Genomic DNA, 21,127 nt, shown 5'->3' with positions numbered 1-21,127 from the left:
GTTTTGAGGTCATTACACTTAAAATACACTTTTCTTTTTACATCTAGGTAAAAAAAAACTGGCTTTAAAAAAACTAGATTATTAGATTAGACTAGAAGATAATGGTCAAAATACATCAACACAAAAGATAAAGAGAAAATGTGGGGGGGTTTGTGTGTGTGGAAAAAAAATCAATATTGTTGTTTTTTTTAATGCAGCTTTCTAAAATACCTCCACCCCTGTTGGCCCCGTGCTTTTAAAAGTTTAAAGGATAATATGTGGATATTTACTCATTGTGTCAGTTTCCCATAAAAGCAGCATTCGTTCCCCGAGATCGATAGTACACAAGTATACCGGTATACTGCACATAGATGTTGACGCTGCCCTTTCATTATCAGTGTGACCCAAGCGTAGAGAAGATTAAATTCTTGTCACCAGATGTTAAATTGGCCATTAGCCATCTGAGATAAATTGGTCCTTAAATTTCCCATTAAAAACACCTGACAAGAGGTGGCGAAAACACAGAGCACACATGACGTAGACATGGAAGTCAAAGCTCTGTTTGACTGTGTTGTGTGGATTATATGAGTTGAATGCGTTTCATTTTTTATTTTTTAACATCCTGTTTTGTCAAAAGGACCGGCTTAATCTGACGGACAGCTTTATTTTCTCTTATCCTTGTCACATTGTGTGATTTTGATGTTAAAGTGTATTGGGACACACTCATCCAGTCATTGTTGATGTGCCTCCACTCACTGTGCAACACTTTCTCTCACCACCCCTCCTTCTTTTTTCTCTTGCAGGAGAAAATGCTCCCAGCTCCGTCTCTGCATTAAGTCAGCCTGTCAGAATGCTTCCCTGGAGAGTTTTGGACTTGGAAGTTCGTCTCGGCAGTTCCTCTGCTGGTGGCCCCCACTGGAGGAGCAAGGTCACAGTGTAGCAAACTTTCACAGAGCCTCCACAGAAATCACACACACACACACACACAAACACACACACCTATTTTTACTCAATGTTTGTCAGTAATGCTAAGTCAAAAGTCTAAAAGACAATACACTTATTGAAGACAAATTGTTTGTGTTTATCTTTTTCAGATAGCTTCAAATTCCTATCAATAAAAAATCACAAAACTTGCGCACACAACAACTAACCTTCCTCATGGTGGCACTAAAATGTCAATGTTGTAATTATTCAAATATGAATATGTTCAATGTGGGAATACAGATTGTCCATGGGATTTTTTGTGTGCTGCCTTGGATATTTTAAAGATTCAAATTAATAATACATGTTTAATTTTATTAAATATGTAATTCTCACGATGTCAAAAAATCTATGCTCTTATCTCCAGTAATATTTACTATGCTTCGAAATAAAATAAAATACGCAAATACGTGTGAATGGTGAATGCATGTAATTTTGGCATAAAAAGTTAGATTTTTATTCCTTTCTTTTCACTGCTGGTTAAGCGTTATGCTTTACTGACAATTGCCAATAGCAACTCAGCTTTTGAGATTCAGTTATGGGTGATTCAAATATAATATGACAGCCATGCGTCTGTGTACGTTGTCTTATTTATGAACATTTTTCATCAAGAAAAAAAAACGTGTTTAAATATTTACTTTTCTTCCTTTTTTTGTCCCAAATATAAGATTGAGATTCAACTGATCTCACAGAAACTGCAGAAGAAAGAAAAATTGAATATACTACTAAAAAATATTCCTGTATAATATGCATATGTTTTGTTATTTTAAATGCTGCTGTTTGTGATGTTAGGGTTAATTGGCAGCAAATATGAGGTGGACAAAATATTAGGAACACTTGCAGCGGCCAAAAAGTTAATTTAACATCTCTGTTAAACAGTTTGGATAAAACATGAATATTATAGCCTTTGTGAAGCTTGGTTTTATTGTAGGGCTATTGTATTACACTGAATTACTTTTACCTAGTTGTACATAATAAACTGGGAATTATGCCACTGAAGTGCACTGGCATCATCACACGTTAACCAATAGGTTCCCTCTCTCCCAAAAGGTGCGGGTTGAAAGTCTCAGCCAGACCTGAAAAATAATGGTCAAAATAGACCACTCATATGTAATTGTTCTGCTGTTAAATTAAACTCATGTTATATACAATATAAAATCATATATGACTGTAATATCATGTTAAATTGCAATCAAATGATGGTCAACACTAATTGAAATGCCCCTGGTTTGGGGAGAAAACAAAAAAGAAATTGTGAAAAGCAGCATGCTCAAATGGGCCAATTGTCTTCGATGTGCATTTGTCTTTACTCCCACATACTAAAAAAATACACGGATTAAGGGACACATTAATGACCCATGTGTCTGTCTGTCGATGACCGTTTGGTGACTCGTGGTCGTGGGTGGCGCTGCAGTCCTTCCGAGCACCCAGGATGATCTAATTACGTCCAGCCCTCCGCCAATTAGAGAATTACATCACACCTTTAAATGGACTGGTCCGCTTAATCATTAATGATACGGTGTCATTCCCTCTGACAGCGTCTAGTTGCATCGAAGCAACTTGACACATGCAGACAGTTGCAGAGTTGATCCTAAATAATGTGTGTGTCTGGGGGGGGGGGAGGAGTTTCGGTCAAAAACGTGAGAAATAAATTAGATAATAAAAAAGATAATGTGCGTGCAGGTCAGTGGAAAGCTCTCGGCCCAAACATGATGCGTAAAAATCAGGTCAATTATTATTGGAAAGAGTGATCCAATGAAGTGACTGTAGCCGGAGCTGTGTGTGTGTGTGTGTGTGTGTGTGTGTGTGTGTGTGTGTGTGTGTGTGTGTGTGTGTGTGTGTGTGTGTGTTTTAGGGATCACCGATGTTTGTTTTGGTTCTTGTTTAACGCGCTGAGGGGAAACGCCCATAGACTTGATAGGAGATCACGTGGCCTTCAGGTCCTCGAGCGTCATTTCGCGGGTGTCAGAGGACGCGATCTCTGCTCTGGATGAGCAACACACTGCTGCGAGCGGCCAAAGCGGAAAACATAAAGACTGCCAATTATATATTTTTTTAGGTTAATTTCTTGTAAATATGCATTTTAATGCTGTCTACATTATTTTGACTTTTTTTTTTTTTAAGTTAATATATTTTGTATCTTGGTGTTGTAAATCCCTTGCAACAATTGTTCTAATTTATTTAAAACTTTCATAAGACACCTTTGATGCAATTTCATTTATTTATTTTTTACATAAAACCAAGTGACATTTCTTGTTAATTTGAAATTATATTTTATTTTAATGTGGTTCTATATCTACTGTGAGTCTTTGGGGCATGAGTTATATGCACAGTATCTACGCTGTACATTAGCTGTTTTGGAAACATATAAGGGCCTCACAATTTGCTGCTAGAGGACAGTTAATAGGCCTGCATTCTTGTCTTTAAACGCCATTGTTATTCTTCACTTATCTCTGTTATCTTAATCTGATCGCATTGTTTAGTGATCTTATTTGAAATAGCTCGAATACAAATCTATTATCTGTCTTTTGTCATTCAAACTTCCGATTAAGACACTGTCAGTGTACTCGGAACGATTTTTTTTTTCTTTTACTTTTTCGATAAATGTTCAAAGCGAAAAATATATAAATCAAAATTCAACCAGCAATCATAAAGTATTGAGTCCAGTTTTGGTCAAATAAAGCAGGTGGGGAAAACCATGCACTAGAATAAATTTGTTTTCAATTTCAAGATTTAAATATAAAGAATTATGTTCTTGCTTTCTCTGATTTTTTTTTTGTCTAAAACCAGCAAAAGCGCATCGAAGACAAGTGAAAGCCAATCCTGCTATGACGAACAGCATTCAACAGCAGAATGAATAAATAAACAACGTGAAATAAATAGAGAATACTGTGCTCACTTAAAAAAAAAAAAAATACGTAGCCTACGTCTGTAAAAAAAACAACATAAAAAAACAGGTTCAGCCACAGATTCTCAGCGCATTCATGGCAGCTTTGTTATGTCCTGCACACACACAGTAAGGGAGGTCACTTCATTTAGCCCGAGCTGTCATCTCGACTGACCCGTGCGCAATAACGCAATTCACCGAAGGAAAATAAACCGAGGAGAAGTGACCCTTTTACAGGCTCTGCACCCCTCACATACGAGGGGGCTTCAGTGTGTGTGTGTGTGTGTGTGTGTGTGTGTGTGTGTGTGTGTGTGTTTAGTTAGTTTGTTGTGGCTTTAGTCAGTGTATCGCTTGCAGGTGATGCCAGGACTAGATAAGAGGTCGCCGATCCCTCCGCGCTGTCTAGACCAGCTTGTGACTCAACTAGAGAAACTGGACTGAGCACAATTTACAGCAGGTTTTTGCCCCCGAGATAGTAAATGACCACTTGCCGATTCCTGCTCCATAACCGAAGGGGGGAAACACCGCAGATGGAAGCGGACGATAAGACAACAGAGCCAGAGGCCGACTCGATAGGTCGAACAGGACAAACAACATATTCGGTGCAAATGGAATGAAGATTTGTTTGACGTCTCTTTTCTTTTTTTAACGCATTGACCGTATAAGCTTTGTATTCGTCGCACGCTTCCCAAATCAGACTCGCTGTCACGATGCGTTGCCGCTTTGGATCTGGCCTGTCAATATGACTTTGTCACCGTCAGAGCGCAAGGATACTAAATTAAATTAGGTCCACGCAATCAATTCGTTTCTCGTCTTTTTTTTTTTTTTGCAATAAAAGATGAAAAATGGCTAATTTCAGAGCTGCATTTTCAAATTAATTCAATTATAAGCCCACGATGCTGGCTGACAAATGCAAAAGCGACCAAGGAGGTAGTAAAAAAAAAAACTGCCTGTTCAAAGATTGGTCAGCAAGACACGTTATGTATTCACTTTGTTCTGTTGGGTTTTTTTTATTTTTGATCAGTTAATAATCCCTTTACGAATCGCTTTACCTAACAATAAATAATATAACAATAATTTACTTTTTTTGTTCGAGAAGCTCAAACAACCTGCCCTTAAGATAAAGTATTTTACAACACGAATAATTAGCAGATTATCATGCTCTGACCTTTAAGACAAAGAGTCAACCGGACTCGACAACGCAATAAATGTATCAAAAAGTTCTCATGTTGAAGAAACAAGACACAGTATGATGATCACAATTAAATCACAGAACGTCCATCTGTTTTCGACATGGAAATGTTTCCAACTTGCTTTTGAGGGAAGGTTTGTTGTAGTATATCCACCAGGAGGTCTTCTGTACATCATCTTTCTCCATCTCAAGTCATGCAACAATTGTTCTGCTTAGTTGGTTGTTTTTTTGTTTTGTTTTTTTGTCAGTGAAAGCTCCACAAAAAAAAAAAAAAACTCGGAGTCATTTGGTTCTTTCTTGGTTCCATTTCCTCCATGATAAAAAAAAAACAAAAGAAAACCACTCTCCTCTGTAGTTTGGGCGATGTGATGAGCTGGTCACATGCAGGGGACCGGGATCATGCTGCAATTGTCCTTGCAGGAGGGGGGAGGGGGGGCAACGGGTCTGAGGGGCCTAGTTTCACGTCTCCACCGGGCTGGGTACCATACTGTTGGGGGTGTCCGGTAACTGAGAGGACAAGGAAGTCACGTCACTGCCAGATGAGTTTCCAAGAGAGCCCGACTCAGAGAAAGACACCTGAACGGACAGAAACCAAGTGTCAAAGTATGTGGCATTCTCAGGCTTTTATTTTGAAAAACCTGGCTGTAAAAGCATCATAGTTCAGCTCCCCTGACTTTGCTGACTTGGAGATACGATGATGATGATGATGATGATGGTGTGTGCGTGTGTGTGTGTGTGTTTACACATGACTGTTTATGTACTCTGTGTATGCTAGCTACGGATGGACAGACAGACAGGTTCTGCTGTGCTCTGCTGCATGCATGTCTGTGTGTGCACATCTAACTCAGTCTGTCCTGAACACACACACCAGTTGTTGGAAGGCTGGCTGGTCCAGGTCGCTCTGCAGGGCGAACTCACTGAGGGCTTTCCATGGAGGCTGGTAGGTCTGGACCTCCACGGGGTTTCCCTGCATAGAGCTCTCGTGTCGGATTGGACTCCCGGCCACAAGAGGCGTCCCTGTGAGACCCTGCAGGTTCTGCCAAAATCATGTAAAAAAACAGCATGAGCATCACACATCTGGCATCTTTCACTTTTGAAATAACTGAATATTTGTCCTCATGACACCTAACACCTTTTCAAAATTTCCAGGTGTCGTTTATGAAAAATTGTACATTTGGAATAACATTTTTCCCCCCTCTAAAAAAAAATACCTGTTGTGGTGCAAAGATTGAACTACAGGGTTAGAGCAAGAGATGTTTCCGAGATGTAGCCCGAGCCTGTTTACAGAGGATGTTTTTATCTTTCGGGTCAAGCAACTGAAGCCAAAGCAGTTGATTCATTATTCATTGGCTTAAAGTTTGAATACAGAATAGCGATGGAGCCAACTGGAGCGGCTGTGCCATAGTGTAAGTAAACAAAAAAAAACGCCATTTTTGAAAAGAAGACTAAAGCTGAAAGTGATTGATAGTGGTTGAGATAATGTCATAATATTGGCAAATAGAAAACACAAGTTTAAGGTTGCATCTGTTTGCGGTTCTTTCTTCATTTACATAGAAATTACACATGAATTGAATGCATTTGTAGTAATGAAGGGGTCCGACTTACGAAGATGCTTACAGTCTTATCACTGTGGTGCTGTTGCTGGAGCTGCTTCATCAGGATGGACTTCTTCTTGTCTTTGCAGCGCTTGTTCTGGAACCAGACCCGAATCACCCTGGGGCTCAGGCCGGTCATCTCCACCAGCTGCTCCTTCATCAGCGCGTCCGGCCTCGGGTTCGCGTTGTAGCAGGTCCGCAACGTGTGCAGCTGCTTCTCGTTCAGCACCGTCCTGACCCGCGTCGTCTTCTCCGACTGCTTGTGGACGTGGTTCCGATGCGGGGCCTGCCGCACCGTGACCGGGTCTGCAGAGGACGGAGGGGAGGAAAAGCGAGCGTGAGAAACCGTAGAAAGGCCTCATATTACACAGCAAGCCCGTTCATCTCAGCCACCACTGGTTTGCCTTTTACATCTATTGTGTTTTTTTTTTAATTTTTTTTATCAACATTAATTTTTAGTCTTTAAATGTCTGCGAGGTTAAACCAAAACCAAATCAAACATTTAATATTCTTGAAGATGAATCAAACTATTGATGTTTTTGGTATAGGTGTCAAAAAATATAAATTTACATCTTGCATGGACATGAAACAGAAATTCTGGAGATGAACGGCGTTCGCGTGAAACCGTTTACGTTTTGCAGTGAAACCATCGCGCAGCATCGCTGTCTGTTGTCAGCCTATAATAATCATTATTCATTTTTTTTTTTTCACCGCATCTCTCGGCCGCAGTTGAAATATGAAATCCTCCTGGTGTCACTGCACTGGCCTGAAATATATAGGCTAGCATATATAATGTGGATTTTGAATTGAGCGCTTTGAAGCAGGAAGTTGGTGAACGTTATTCACATATTTGCTTTGTTCTGTTTCTGTTGGCAGGCACCCTCAGGATGACAGCTCTGCAAACACGCGCACGGACGCACGCACGTGCACAACGCCACAGTCGCGACTCCGATAGGCCTACCAGATTATTCAGATAATGGTAACAGAGCAGGCTAGCGCTAATGAGATCAATTATGAAATTAGCGTGAAGAAAGGTCGCAGCGCACACTTTACACGCGCGCACACACACGAGCGCGCACACCAAGCCCGACAACCACAAAACAAATGATCTGGATGTTAAAGCAGGACAACAAAATAACACTAATCCTTGACCCTATATTGATTTTTCATTTCGTTTTTCTACACTCGAGCAGTTTTCCAAAACGTTTTATGTGCTGAGTTGTAAAGTATGAGAATTTATTTCATACATGTTTTCCAAACGGCGGGCCTTTTCATCATGGAGAGTGTTATTCGAAGTCCATTAGGTACAAATAAAACAAATAATAATAATATAAAATCTGCTGTCTAATTTGGAAATAAATTCCCCCCAAAATACCATAAATATAATGTTTTAGTTTGGCAGTAATGGCATTAATAATAATCCGACCTGCCAGATGCAGCGGTCTGTTGGAGTGGATGTGTCCGGGGCTGATGGGGCTTCCCGCGGAGCTCCTCTCCAGCAGCAGGCTGTGGTCCGCCCGGCACAGCAGCTCGTCTTCCCGCAGGGAGAACTCGTCTCCCGGCAGCAGCTGCCTGCTGCACACCGAGCACCGAAAACACTCGATGTGATACACGTTATCCCGGGCTCTCATCACCAAATCGCTGCTGCTGAATCCCAGGTTGCATTTTGCGCATTTTATTCCAAACAGCCTGGGAAATTGGGGGAGAAATGGTCAGAGAATAAAAAAATCTAGGAAGAAAAAATAACAACGAAGAAAGCAATAGAATGACAAGTCAGAGTTGAGTGTAAATGTTGTTATGCTCTAATTTAATTCTAATTTGAATGGGTAACAACAACATCGCGGAGTGTGTTTTTTTATTTTTTGTAATATTGCTATTTTTTAATGTGTGAATGACTCCTCTTTTGAACATGGTTTGACCTCTTCGTGATATAAATTATCATCGTATTTAAAATACGTTTAACTTTTACATTTGTTGCGATTAGGCATAATATTTCCCAAACTCCTACCTTACATAATCTCTTTTGCAATAGGTTTTGCCGTCCCGGACGAAACAAGTGCAGGTCTCATCCAAGTACTGGCTGCACTCTGCGCACTTCAGGCAGGCTGCGTGCCACTCCAGGTCGGGAGAGACTCTCAGTATGTACTGGTCATGGATCTGGCTTCCACATCCTACACACATCGCAAATCCTGGCTTCTCTGCAAAGAGCCACATCATTGTAACACAGAGTGAAAATGCAGCCACACAAGCACACGATCACAAACAACTGCGGCATAATTTCTTCTTTTTTTCTCTCCAAATTTTAAAGATGTCTCGGTTTTGCAGGGAATTCCTGTATTTTGCAGACTGGACAAGTCTTGGTTTTATGTAACAAGAAGAAGACTTCGCTTGCATTCGTCAAGAAAAACATTGAATTGTTTAATTTCTAATACAGGACAGGCGACTACACCCCGTTGCATCATTAAGAAAATAACTTTAGTAATCGCTGCAATGCTCAATATATCGCGCAGCCCATAATGCCACCGCGACGAAAAGCAACAAAAAAAATCTTGCCACTTAAAAAGTCCACCGAGCAGTTTAGCTTACTTACTTTTGGAATGATCCCCCATATCACCCAAGAAAGAAGAGCTGAAAATAATATCCACCATACAGGACGGATAAAGGGGATTGTGGTAGATGCAGAAAAGATGTGAGGAGATGACTGGCCCTTCGGCTGACTCCCTGATAACGTGCGTCTCTCCGGACTGGGAGGGTGAAGGGGGAGGCGGGGAGGGGAAAGGGAAGAGGGGGGGTGCTGCAGGGTCCCACACGCTGCTGGTCTGACGTCATGGCGTCAACAGTGGACTCTCCAATCGGCCTATTTCATCTCTCTTTTTCTCAATACAAATTAAAAATAAATCTAGTGTATATTGATGTTTGACAGAAGCAAAGATTATCGATTTTTTTGTTTTTGTTTTTTTGTTTTGTTTGTTCAGAGTTAGAAAACAGTTTTTTTAAGTTTTAACGTTTTTTTTGTTGTTGTTGCTGATTATTGACGAGACATATATTAGCCTACAAGGTTATTATTTGGTCCACAACACAAATTATTGCATGTCTAGATTGTTAAACTACACAGTTTTATACAGCTAATATATCACCTTTTCATCTTGTTCACCTGATACGGAATATTACTTCCCATAGTTTGGATTTGAGCTGTTCTGTATGTCTTGGACCTACAAAAACAAAAAACATTTCCGATGTCATGATGGGAAAATTATATTTCTTGAGAATACAAAGGCTACATTGACTGTTGGAGGCAAAGCATTTTATTTGCCTCCGAGGTTTTTTTTCTTCAATAAACAGTCGACCAAAAACATCAATGCTGAAATGTCTTTTTTCTTTTTTACATAAATTGAGGAGGATCTGAGGTCAGTTGACAAGTCTCTTCTCCAGGTTGCTCATCTACTCGAGAACGAGGCCATCTATTGGAGGAAAAGCAGTACTGCATTTACACAGCAGATTGGACTTTAATTCAATCTATGGCTATCTGTCTATCTATGCACGAGCCTGAAAACTAAAGATCTTAACTAAAAAGTCCTTCCTGCAAACATAGACTGTATCAAATTTAAGTCTTAATGGAAATCTGTATTCCACACAGACACACACAAGCAATTACTCTGAAACATAATTATATCAATATGTATGTATAAGATACAATTTGGGTTCAATAATTAGATTCACAAAGTTGTATTGTTGTAAATTGTGCATTTCCGTTTGCGTTTGAATGGACAAAACAAACAGTTTAACAATGCCACTGTTTGCTGTGTCTCTGTTCAAACACAATATTCTTGTTTCTTTTCCTCCTTCATCATGCAGTTAAACCAAACAAACACAGCCTTGTATCCTCTGTTGCACGAGTCATTTTCAAGCTTCTCCTGCACTTGCCAGTTTTGCCGTTGGCAAGCATCTCAAACAACGACGAAATTACCAATATTCTGGTCTAAATGCGAATTAGAAATCTCTTTTAGAAACTAAAAGAGATTTTTTTAATTCTGTATCTCTCTTCTCCCTAATTTCCTCTCTTGAGGGTTAAACCAACAAACCCTTGCTGTGCTAATAGACTGAAGCGTACCTGCCTTAAATAATGACGCTTATTTTGAAAGCCCAGCACGTTCACTGGACTGTTCCTGATTACAACTTGAGTTTGCTCACTGGCCGACTTGACAAGCATATATTACGTCAGAGAAGGAGTTTGGGGGAAATGGTGAGAAGAGCTATATGGACATATGATTGAATATGTAAGTCTGTCATGGCAGTGTCTTGTTCTACTTTTAGCTCTTACTTTATCGGCAATGATTCGTTGTGGTTTCCTTGTTTCCTTCTTTTGACAAATGTACTTATTGTAAGTCGCTTTGGACAAAAGCGTCTGCTAAATGACCTAAATGTAAATGTAAATGTGTCTGTTAATGTGGTTATTTTGCTACAAGAATGAGGTGATGGTAACCTGCGTGGCTGTGTTATTGTAGGGTCAAATTGGTTGGTCTTTTATCCCTCAACACTGCCTTACAGGTGAGTTGAGGCGCAAACTAGGGTTTTTCAGTAGCTATCAGAGTGACTACTATTCTACTGAATGCCATCTCTGCTGACAGCAAGGTGGATGGAGATGTACGGTGTCATGCACGATAGCTGGCGCCAATTGTAGGCCTGCATTATTTTAACAAGACCTTAAACTAACAGCAGGAATACAAAGAATACCTGCCTGCCCTCACTGATCCATGCGGATTCAAGGACTCTGGTGATTTACAAAGACGTGTTAACTCCTGTATCCCCTGGCTGTGTGTGTTGTTGCAGGCTTCCCGTATGTTTTTCTTCTTCTTCTTCTAAAGACATCAAAAATAGCTTACAGAGGATGTAATCCATCATTGTAAAAATAAAGTGTCCTAATGCACAAAGAAAAACTGATACTTGAACTACACAGCAGACATGAAGGTGCTTCATGGGCTTAACATGGATAACTTCACTGATGTTGTATGGAAAAGGACAGGAAGTGCTCTTATTTTCTTTTGAGAGAGATGACCAAGTGGGGTCAAGACGATGGTGGTGCAACATGACATACCCAGGCCTTCTACTTGGTATTTCATGTTTTTTTTTGTCAGAGAAGAATTCATGTAAAAAAAAAATTCATGTTGTCCTGGTTCAAAAGACAACATAATCAAATGTATCATTTAAAAATACAGTCGCAAATATGGAAAAGTTTGCTAAATACCATGAGACAAAAAATACAAGTTGTCAAAGTTATTGGCTACTGAAAATAATCTGCTCAAAATCCAATTTAGTCAATCCAGACTCACTCTGTTGAATAATTCTCTGCAACAGAGTGTTTGGGCATGCATAAAAAAGCAGATATTATATTATGCATATCGGATTTTGCGACTCTGTTTTGTCTCATTGTTCTAATGCATCTGAAAGTTATTTCTTTTTAATGAGTGACTTCATCCTGCAGTCTGTAATTGTTTAATAGAACTGTCAGCTTGTACATCTAATGGTATTTCAATTGAATTAGGATGCATTAAATTAAATCTTAGGTATTTTAATACAGCTCATATTGATCTTTATTTCTAGACTTTACTGTGTTTAGCAACGGAACGAGGTGCATGCGATTAATTCAATGTGACCGACTAACTTGCATCAGTCACTTAAATTGACACTATAGGTACGGTGATTCTCAGAGGGAGTGATATCGTAGTCAAGCCACTCTTTGTTCTGACAGTGAAAGTGGCTTGAATATAAAATAAATTTGTTGCAGATCATTTTAAAAATAGGAAGAGTATTACCTCTTTTATGCTTTTATGTAACCTTTTCAACCTGCCCTGAGAACACTGTAACCATTACTTTACCTTTTATAGTCTCAATCACTTTCAACAAAGATCTGTGGGTTTTTTTGTATCATAAGCCTAAATAAACATGTTGTGTTTCCCTTTACAGATTCCCCAGAGTGTCTGCTAAGCTGGATGTGGCTGCTATTTCAGACATGAGGTCAAAGCCCAACACACCTTTTCAGGACCATGGAAACACTAAAAATGTAAAGAGGACAAAGGGAAGGCACACCAACCAAACTGATACCACGTGAACATCATCCGACTATTTGCTCAAGGTTCTTTGTTGCAAATCTGCTTCTCTGTCGTTGCTACTTTTCCCTCAAGGGTAAGTTAGAAACCAATATTATGATAACATATCATATTGATATATCATAGATGCAGCCCAATTTATTGTGCAGAAGCATGCATTAATTGTGGTGCACTTAATCACCCGAACCTTTTGGCAAAGTTTTGATCTTGATGCCGTGACTTATTTATGCATTCTGAATTCTATATTGCATTTCCCACAATGCATAGCCACCGCGGAAGAATTAATCATTGAATGTACACTAAATTATCATGCGCACTTATTGTTTTTGCTAACGCTGCAGGTCAAGGGCTAAGGTTACAAGCGTTTGGTATCGATACACAGCGACAGGAGATGTCACATTGTTGTTTGCGACCCGTTAATGACTGCCAGATCAAGCCCAGCCATTCTAGCTGTCACTCGAACATAAAAGGCTCCCTGAAGAATCTCTAATCACAATTTGATGGGGCCCATTAACCTCATGAAATATATATGTGTGACTGAAATCATCCACTTAAACTTTGGCAAGAGCAAAATGTTCTTGTTTGGAATCCAGGGGGGCTCTCCTGGGCCGCATTACTGAACTTTTCACAGTGACTCGTTATCTCTTGAATGTTTTAGGGTTCTATGGCTCTTTGCCTTTATTGTCAGACCTATAAGTAATTTACTATGCCGATCCCTTCGAACTTCCCGGGATGGATTCAGTTGAAGTTGTGCCAATTTGTTTATGTCCAGTGGAGTAATTGTATTATTTAAGGGGAGAAATGGTTGACATGCTGCCATTGAACAGTGTTTTTTTTTCTGTCATTTGTACAAATATTTTATATATTACAATTCCAACCAATTTATGTCCGTAAATAAGATGACTTTCAAAACAGGTTCGATAGATGGGAAATTACTTTTGGGTGAACAAATTGAATAATTATTTAAAACAATCCCAGAGAGACTTATCGTCCATCCAATCATCACATACATTACATAGATTATAGCATTGTTTTAAATTAAATAACACATTCATTAAATGATACAAATGCTCTTATTGACCATCATTGTCTAGCTGTTGTTTAATTAAGATTAAGAATTATTTTTATCTTTTATTTATTTATCTATTCCCAGTTTCCCCATCCTTTCCTGTGGGAGTTCCCTAATGGCTCTAAATCAGGAGTTACACACCTGAGCTCACAGTGCTAAAGTGGTATCTTGAGGTAACATGTGGCTTTTCGCGTTCCCTCTTTTCTTTCTTTTTAAATGAAGAGCATGTGTCATTTTGGATAGGCTACATATTAGGATTTTCATATTTCCTTTCAGTCTTGAGTCAACCACTTTTTGTTGTTGATATGATGTCCACCATATCATAGTTGACAAAACATTTTTTGAGGGCAATTTTGGAACAATATTCAGCAGAAGTTTGTTCATGTGCACAAGTTGATTTGTTCACGTTTGGCCTTTTAACTAGCATGTAGCATGGCAACAATGCCACAAGGACCTGCAGTACTACTATATGTGGCTTGGTAAGCATGTGAGGTTTGCATGTGCTTTTTGCATGGATTTATTTTTTTCTGTGCACGTGGAGTGTTATTATATTGTCATCTATATTTAAATGCAGTGAACGTGTCTTGATTTTGTGGAGCTGCTGTAGCTTTCTGTAAGTCATTAATCACATGTGTAGTTTGTTTTCATCTCACCAAAGGATCAGAAATGATGTATTTTCATTTATTTTGATAACTGGAAAACCTGAAAAAACTGAAAGACTTCAAGTGTAATTTCCCCCCAAATATGTCAACAATTATACATTTAATTTTTTATATTTAATTTATATCAAATTTAAAGTTTATTAACATCTCAATGTATTTATGGATTCAACATTTAAAATGTAATACATCATTATATAAATAAAATAATCCAATCTGAATTAAATGACAGTAATAACATACAACAGGCCTATTACATACTTCATCATAACTTAATCAAACTGCTAACAACACAGAGACAGAGAAAAAACAAGAATATGGGTACTAATATTCCCTAAAATGATGACAACCTATTCATAAACATGACTATAGCAGTCTTATTCAAACAGCCTAATGTCAGTTATAACCCTTGAAATGTAGTAAATGACTGTTTTAGAGCTCTAAATGATTTACCAGAACTAACAGTGAGTTAGCTTTAAGTGCTTTGAGACCACACTTATGTCCAGAGTCAGCCAAAAGTGAAATTAATATAAGTACTCTGGTTATAAGATAATAAAAATGTGTAAATAGACATCTCCTCAAATCATTTTGTATCATTTACCTCAGGGACAAAAAGGTCACGTTTCACATTTAGTGCATAATTACAACATACTGTATTTCACAATAAAGTGTTTTTATTTATCACAACAGTGACAGTATGCCTATTTTGTGACAGTCCTCAAAAAATGCCTCAGTGAAAAAAAACAAAAAAGGAAAAATCACATCCTCATGCAAGCGAGGCCATTCTGAGAGGGGAACCATGTTGCAGATTTATAATTCATAATTGTTCAAAGTTAATGCAGTATTCACATGATAATTAGTATTAATTTTTGATTGGTGCCTCAGGGCATTTCTGCATTGTTAGGCTGAAGAATCTGTGCCATTATTACCTTTTCAGTGTAACTGTCAGTCGCCTGTTTTATTTTACAAATGCGCATCTTGTATTTTATTATCGGTGGCTCTCATCAGCGCAGCGTGCCGGTCTTGTTGCTTATCAGCAGCTTCACAAGAGGGTGCGTCACATAAATGAGGAAAGAATCACCTCTGTTTGGACCAGTCAAAACAACGCTATCACCTCTTGTGTCACACCTGTGATCACAGTAAAACACCGAAAGTGAACAGAAAATGAAAACAAATATGTTTTATTATTAGATTTATATTTATCAGTCATTTAGAAGTTGTGCTGGCATTTTTCACTAGTTTCTGACATTTTATAGACCAACAATGAATTGATTAATTGTGAAAATCACCAGTATGCATTCTTGGCTGTACAACAAATTAAGTGTCATGTTGTCTTCACGATGTGCTTCATAGTGTTCCACTTATTGACCAGCTGATTAATTCAGTTGTGTGCCTGTTTTGTCAAGCACTCATGTTCTCACACCTGAGGAAAGCTTTGCTGTGTGAATGAAGAGGTTTCACCATCACTTTGGGATATTTTATTAACAGGACAGCAGGTGCACGACTCCCTGACCTGCTCCCTCCACCAGCTGTGTGTGTGTGTGAGCATGTGGAGACCAAATGGCAGACAACCAGAGCTCTGGGAAAACGGACCAAGCTTGGCAAATCACACAGTCGCTCTGGTGAACCAAAGGCTTCCTGCTTCTGTCTCAGTCGGCTTCTTTCCAGAGGAAACTTCGAAATGCAGCCCATGTGCAGAGGGGTGTGCTTTTTTTCCGTCTCTCAAGTGAAAAAAAGGCCTCTAGATTGACAGTGCCTTTCATACTGTATTATCCGGCCGAGCTTTTAACTCCAGGAGAACTGTGTTCACAAATTGATGCTCTGCTCCTTTGGGGCTGTAGCTGAAACATTAAATTGTGCTGAAATATTCATATGCGAGTGCATTTAGCTGAGAGCAATTGATGTGCGACTCCCCAGAGGCCAGATGGAAATGTTGCAGGGCCCCAGCACGCGCTGGCAAACACCCTGAGCTCTGGCCGGGACAGTGGTTGTGATTTAGCCAAGGCTACTGAGTTGAAGGCTATCAGATTCAGGACAGCCGATGGCCAGAAACACTGCCAAATATCTGGTGGGTTATGCAGTAAACTAGTTTGCAACTTCAAGGCTATCAAGGATTTGAAGACAAATCAAATATGGGGGGAAATAAAACGGACCATTTAACCAGCCCATCACCCTCTACTCGGTTGGAAGAAAACCACTCAGTGGCACGAAAACCAGCAACAAGTGATTGAAGTTGTCAAACCTTTGTTGTGAAACAAAGGCTCAAATCTGGCTCAAATGAAAAACAGTAATGTAAGTCAGTGTTTTTTTATAGTCCTATTTTATTTATTCCCCCATTAATATACATGCAGTATATTGCACTAAGAATATAACAAGACCAAACTCAAAATTCTTAGTAAATTGAAAAGGTTTATGTTAGGAGATTTCTTTTTTAGGTTTTTGAATCATTCATTTTCACTGACTCCGAATGAACTCACATCTTGTTATTGTAAACGTTTGTCAGGATGTCTATGCATGTGTTGCAGAAGCAAGAAATTCAATACGTGGCTTCAATGCAAGTTAGAAACACGTTGAATCAGTTGCAGCCATTTCCCTGAAGAGTTGAGCTTTTTACTAAAAAATGTTTGCTAATTTAATCTTCATGTAGCAAGTCATGCATAACACACTTACATGTTGTATTTCTGAATTAATTCTGATGTTGTGTAGATTATTTGTTTTTAGTTCTTTGGAGCAAAGAGTGATGTAGTGTCTTGTCTCCCAGAGGACTATCTCGGTTGTGTCCTCATGTTTATCAGATGATCAGCTTAGCGTGTACGTCATCTTCTGATTGCTTATAACATGTGCTGGAGCGATAACAGAACATAATAATTTTTTTCCTCTTCCTCTGGCAAAACATAGAAAAATGGAGTACGTCACATGTCAAATCAGACTCAATAATTTGTTTCTAGCTTTAATGAATTTGTTTTCTAGTGTTCCCTTTATTAACAAATTAAAAAATGTGATTTACATTCACTAAAACTGATTTAATAATTAATATTATGTCTCAAGAGGACTGAAGTGATTGAGCTTGGTCACTCAGTAGGTCTTGTTTCCAGTTCCAGTTTGACCCACTTTTATTCCAGGTAGCATAACAAGCATCTGAGGGGAGGGTATGAAAGCTCTTTTATGTTAATGCAAAAAAAATCTTCTGTAGCCATGACAACAGTCTCCTGAGTGGATTTCTTCCACCAAGCGAACCTCTGGATCGTGTGCACTTAAGAAATATGTTTCAAAAAGAGAACCTGAGAAGCTTTTTAAAGAATGATGTATAATTTATTTGTATTTTTCTCTTGCTTCAGAGCCTCTTCAAAGAGTGTCCTGTATGAGACATGTTCTGAATCTGTCAGACCGCAACAGTAATGCAGTCACACATCCCACATCTGTTTGTTCTCAATGAGATTGGCCTTTTTCAACATATACCCAGCTGTTCTGTGCCAAATGGCAGCGTTTAAAATCTCTTCCACGTACTTCAAAAGAAATCACGTTCATGAACCTAACCACTTAGGTGTTGAATCAGTAAATGTCTCTTGGACAGGCTATTGAAAACAAATTCCATATAAATACCAGCTCATTTTAATTGGTTGGGTACCAGGTTGTTATTTTCATAAAATATACAAACTCATCATCATTGTTCAAGGAGACATCAAACTTGGTAGTGGGATTAAACATTGAACCTGAAATAACCATTGTTTGGCCACCTGGAGGCAGCAGAAACAACACTGACATCATTACATTTTTAAGCTAATATGGCAATTTTAGCAAACAACTGCCTATTTACAAATCCAGAAGATACACAGCATTATTACTATTAATTTGGGGTCATGTTTATGCCCACATGGTGAATGTGAGTCCATTTACTCTGTTTTTGGTCTCTGCCAATTACTTAGTCAGTGCAAAATACACTTATCTGTGACAAAGCAGTAGGCTGTAGTTCAAGAATGAAAAAAAATAATTATGCATGTATATAGCAAAAATAACTTCTTTCATAACTTACAAGTCACATAAATTAAGTCAAACATTCTGTTTGAGGTCTTATTGTTTGTATGACTTTACTGAGTTAACTTCTCACACCTCGGCTCCATAGTAGCCTATAGCATGTCGAAAAAATAGTAAAAAGAAGTCATAGTATAGCATGTTGAAAAAAGTAAATAAAATCATCAAGTTATAGTGTAGGATGTTGAAAAAAGTAATGAAAAAAGTAATATAGCATGTCAAAAAAGGTCAGTAAAAAGTCAGTAGCATGTCTAAAAAGTCATAGTATTGCATGTTGAAAAACATTATGAAAAAAGTTATTTATATAGTATGTTGAAAAAAGTCACTAAAAAAGTAATAATATATCATGTCAAAAAAGTAATGGAAAAAAGTCATAGTATAGCATGTTGAAAAATGTTATGAACAAGTCATAGCAAAGTATGTCGAATACAATGACACTGAATTGCAGGGAGCAATGGCACCTTAGTCCCCCCTTGCTCCGACTATCACCATATTTGACACCATCATTTCAATCCTCATTTTAACTCCACTTGTCAAGTCTCAGCGTCTGACACAGTTCACATTTGAAACATTTTCGTGGTGACAAAATCTGACCACAGCAAATTGAATTGATGACAGCATTTAGAGTTTATGTCTTTTTGACCTTAGCAGCTCTGACTGAATGTAAACATGAAAGTCAGAATTAAGATTTAGCTCAGCTTTTCACAGTGACACTATTATCACAATGTTATATTTGGTTAATTCACATTTCTTTATTGTAAGGAAGAAAGGAGGTCATTATCATACTCTATAGGAGTCTGTATGAATCAACAATGATCATGTAATGTTAATGCAGTTGAAGTTACTCCCTCTGTGCCATTATTAAAACATTTTAATTATTAAGTGTCTAATGGTCACTGTTAATTCACTTAGCTTCCTGTGAGTGTGACAGGGACTGCACCTCTTGATTCTTCGGAGAGGTCCCAAAAGCAATTTACTTCTTTGTGTGTCTCTTAAAGGTCTGCTCAGTGTCTGCTTGTCAAAATTGAACACTTACCTCAGACTGATCTGGTATGATACATATTGACAAATTGGGTTCATATGAATAATTTAAGTACACCTTCATTTTTCTCTTTTGTCATAGCGCTTAGGTATTCGGCATCATGTTTTTTCCCCACATTTTTACAGTTATTCACAGTTTTTAACATGCAAGTTATTTAGCTTCGTCAGTGGTAGATGCTGCTCAGGGTGACCCAAACGAGTTATCACCTCTTTTACATGGCCGATTGAGCTGGAAGGGGGTCAGATTAGAGGCACAGCACCTCCACTTAGGCATTAATATCAAGACAGCCCTGTGTGTCTAGAGCCAAGCTGATCATTATTTATTTATTTGTTCCGTAGCATGCGATAAACATTGTTGTTTTTGTAAACAAAATTGATGTGAAGGGTCTATCTAGAAGGTTACAAATTAAGTTTATAAATATATATGTTGGCTTATTTTTATTTATTTAAAGCACACACACAGCTGAAGGCTATACATGTCATCACCAGTGTTATCAACCTGGTGATTTAAATGGTTTGAAGTAATATTATATAGTGGAATAAAAGTTAGTTAAGATTTGATTTAATTTTCTTTAATTTACTGTATTCTATTTTCAGGCAGTTTGAGGGATGATTCAAGCTTTGAAAACTTTTTAATTTGTCACAATTACACTATAACTTCCAAGCTTTAAAAGAACATGAACATAATACTGATCCATGTTGAAATAAAGTTTAAACCCATTCTTGTATTATAGAAAGACGTTGTAGATTAATTCATCTCTGTATTATCTGTAAATAATATGTAGCCTCTTTACACTCCACTACTATTGTCTATTGCCCATCAGCATGAGGGAAACTAGGATGGAATTGAGGTTAATGTCACTTAAATAAGCAGCCCATCCGTGGACGAGCGTAGGTCAGATCCAATAGCATCCATTTTAACGTTTAGGGCCTCTATGTGCTGCTTAATTTTTCAACATGAAAAAAAAACATGTCTAAACCTCTGAATTTCATATCTTAATAATAAAGACACAGTCATTTTCTCTCAGTTTGGCATCTCCGCCCCACATGTGCATAAATGAGAAATGTCCTCCAATGTCCCATCAATGTAAATACACTTCTTATAGTCATTAAACAATGAAATAGAAAAGTCAGTGCCAGAAAAGAGGACACTGGCAGTTTGCACAGTAATTATTTTGGGATTAAGATGCAGTTTTTGGGCTGCACAAACCATTATTAAACATTGTAGTTTGATGTATTGTTTCCAATCCAGTCCATTGTCTATAGAGAAAGTCCTTTTGTCAGGGTCATTCAAATTAAGTGTCAAGGCATCTCATCAGTTACTCAGGGGGAGGAGCCAGCAGTCTTTTCTCTCTAAAAAAGAGCTGCACTCGGAATCCTTATAAACTTACACTGATAATAGTTTTCTGTGAACCAGAACATTATTTTATTAGTATCCCCCCCATATGCACTGTCATTTACAAATGAATTAAATAAGACTGATACAAATAACCTATTATACCCATATAAAAAGTAACTATAGTTCTAAAAATCTAAAGGTGCATAATACATTTAAATTTTCAATGTGGCGACGCCTGGACGTACA

At 38.3% G+C, this 21,127-nt stretch overlaps 1 protein-coding gene across 4 annotated transcripts; it reads right to left on the bottom strand.

The window, feature by feature from the left end:
- Positions 1-4,754: 4,754 nt before the first annotated feature.
- isl2b (ISL LIM homeobox 2b) lies at positions 4,755-9,378 on the bottom strand. Of its 4 annotated transcripts, none has more exons than XM_084005280.1 (6): positions 9,225-9,378; positions 8,643-8,832; positions 8,061-8,323; positions 6,645-6,940; positions 5,958-6,075; positions 4,762-5,615 (listed from the first exon to the last, which is right to left on the bottom strand). In XM_084005280.1, exons 1-6 carry the CDS (start codon positions 9,280-9,282, stop codon positions 5,602-5,604), a joined length of 939 nt encoding a protein of 312 aa, XP_083861406.1. In that variant the 5' UTR covers positions 9,283-9,378; the 3' UTR covers positions 4,762-5,601. The 4 variants fall into 4 exon arrangements, with proteins under 4 accessions (XP_083861407.1, XP_083861406.1, XP_083861405.1 ...); XM_084005279.1 differs by having other exon boundaries at positions 4,765-5,615; positions 5,908-6,075; positions 6,657-6,940; XM_084005278.1 differs by having other exon boundaries at positions 4,813-5,615; positions 5,908-6,075.
- Between the last annotated feature and the right edge of the window lie 11,749 nt (positions 9,379-21,127).

This window comes from Eutrigla gurnardus (genome assembly GCF_963514095.1).
Source record: "Eutrigla gurnardus genome assembly, chromosome: 1".
NCBI classification, from domain to species: domain Eukaryota; kingdom Metazoa; phylum Chordata; class Actinopteri; order Perciformes; family Triglidae; genus Eutrigla; species Eutrigla gurnardus.
The sequence above is the reverse complement of the archived record's forward strand: the minus strand, read 5'-3'. Positions and strand labels throughout refer to the sequence as shown.

Coding starts and splice junctions, on each gene's coding strand:
- isl2b (XM_084005278.1), bottom strand. CDS start 9,282: ATGGTGGATATTATTTTCAGCTCTTCTTTCTTGGGTGATATGGGGGAT. Junction 8,324..8,642: donor TGCAAAAGAGATTATGTAAG/GTAGGAGTTTGG, acceptor CCAATTTCCCAG/GCTGTTTGGAATAAAATGCG. Junction 5,616..5,907: donor AGCCAGCCTTCCAACAACTG/GTGTGTGTGTTC, acceptor CTGTCCGTTCAG/GTGTCTTTCTCTGAGTCGGG.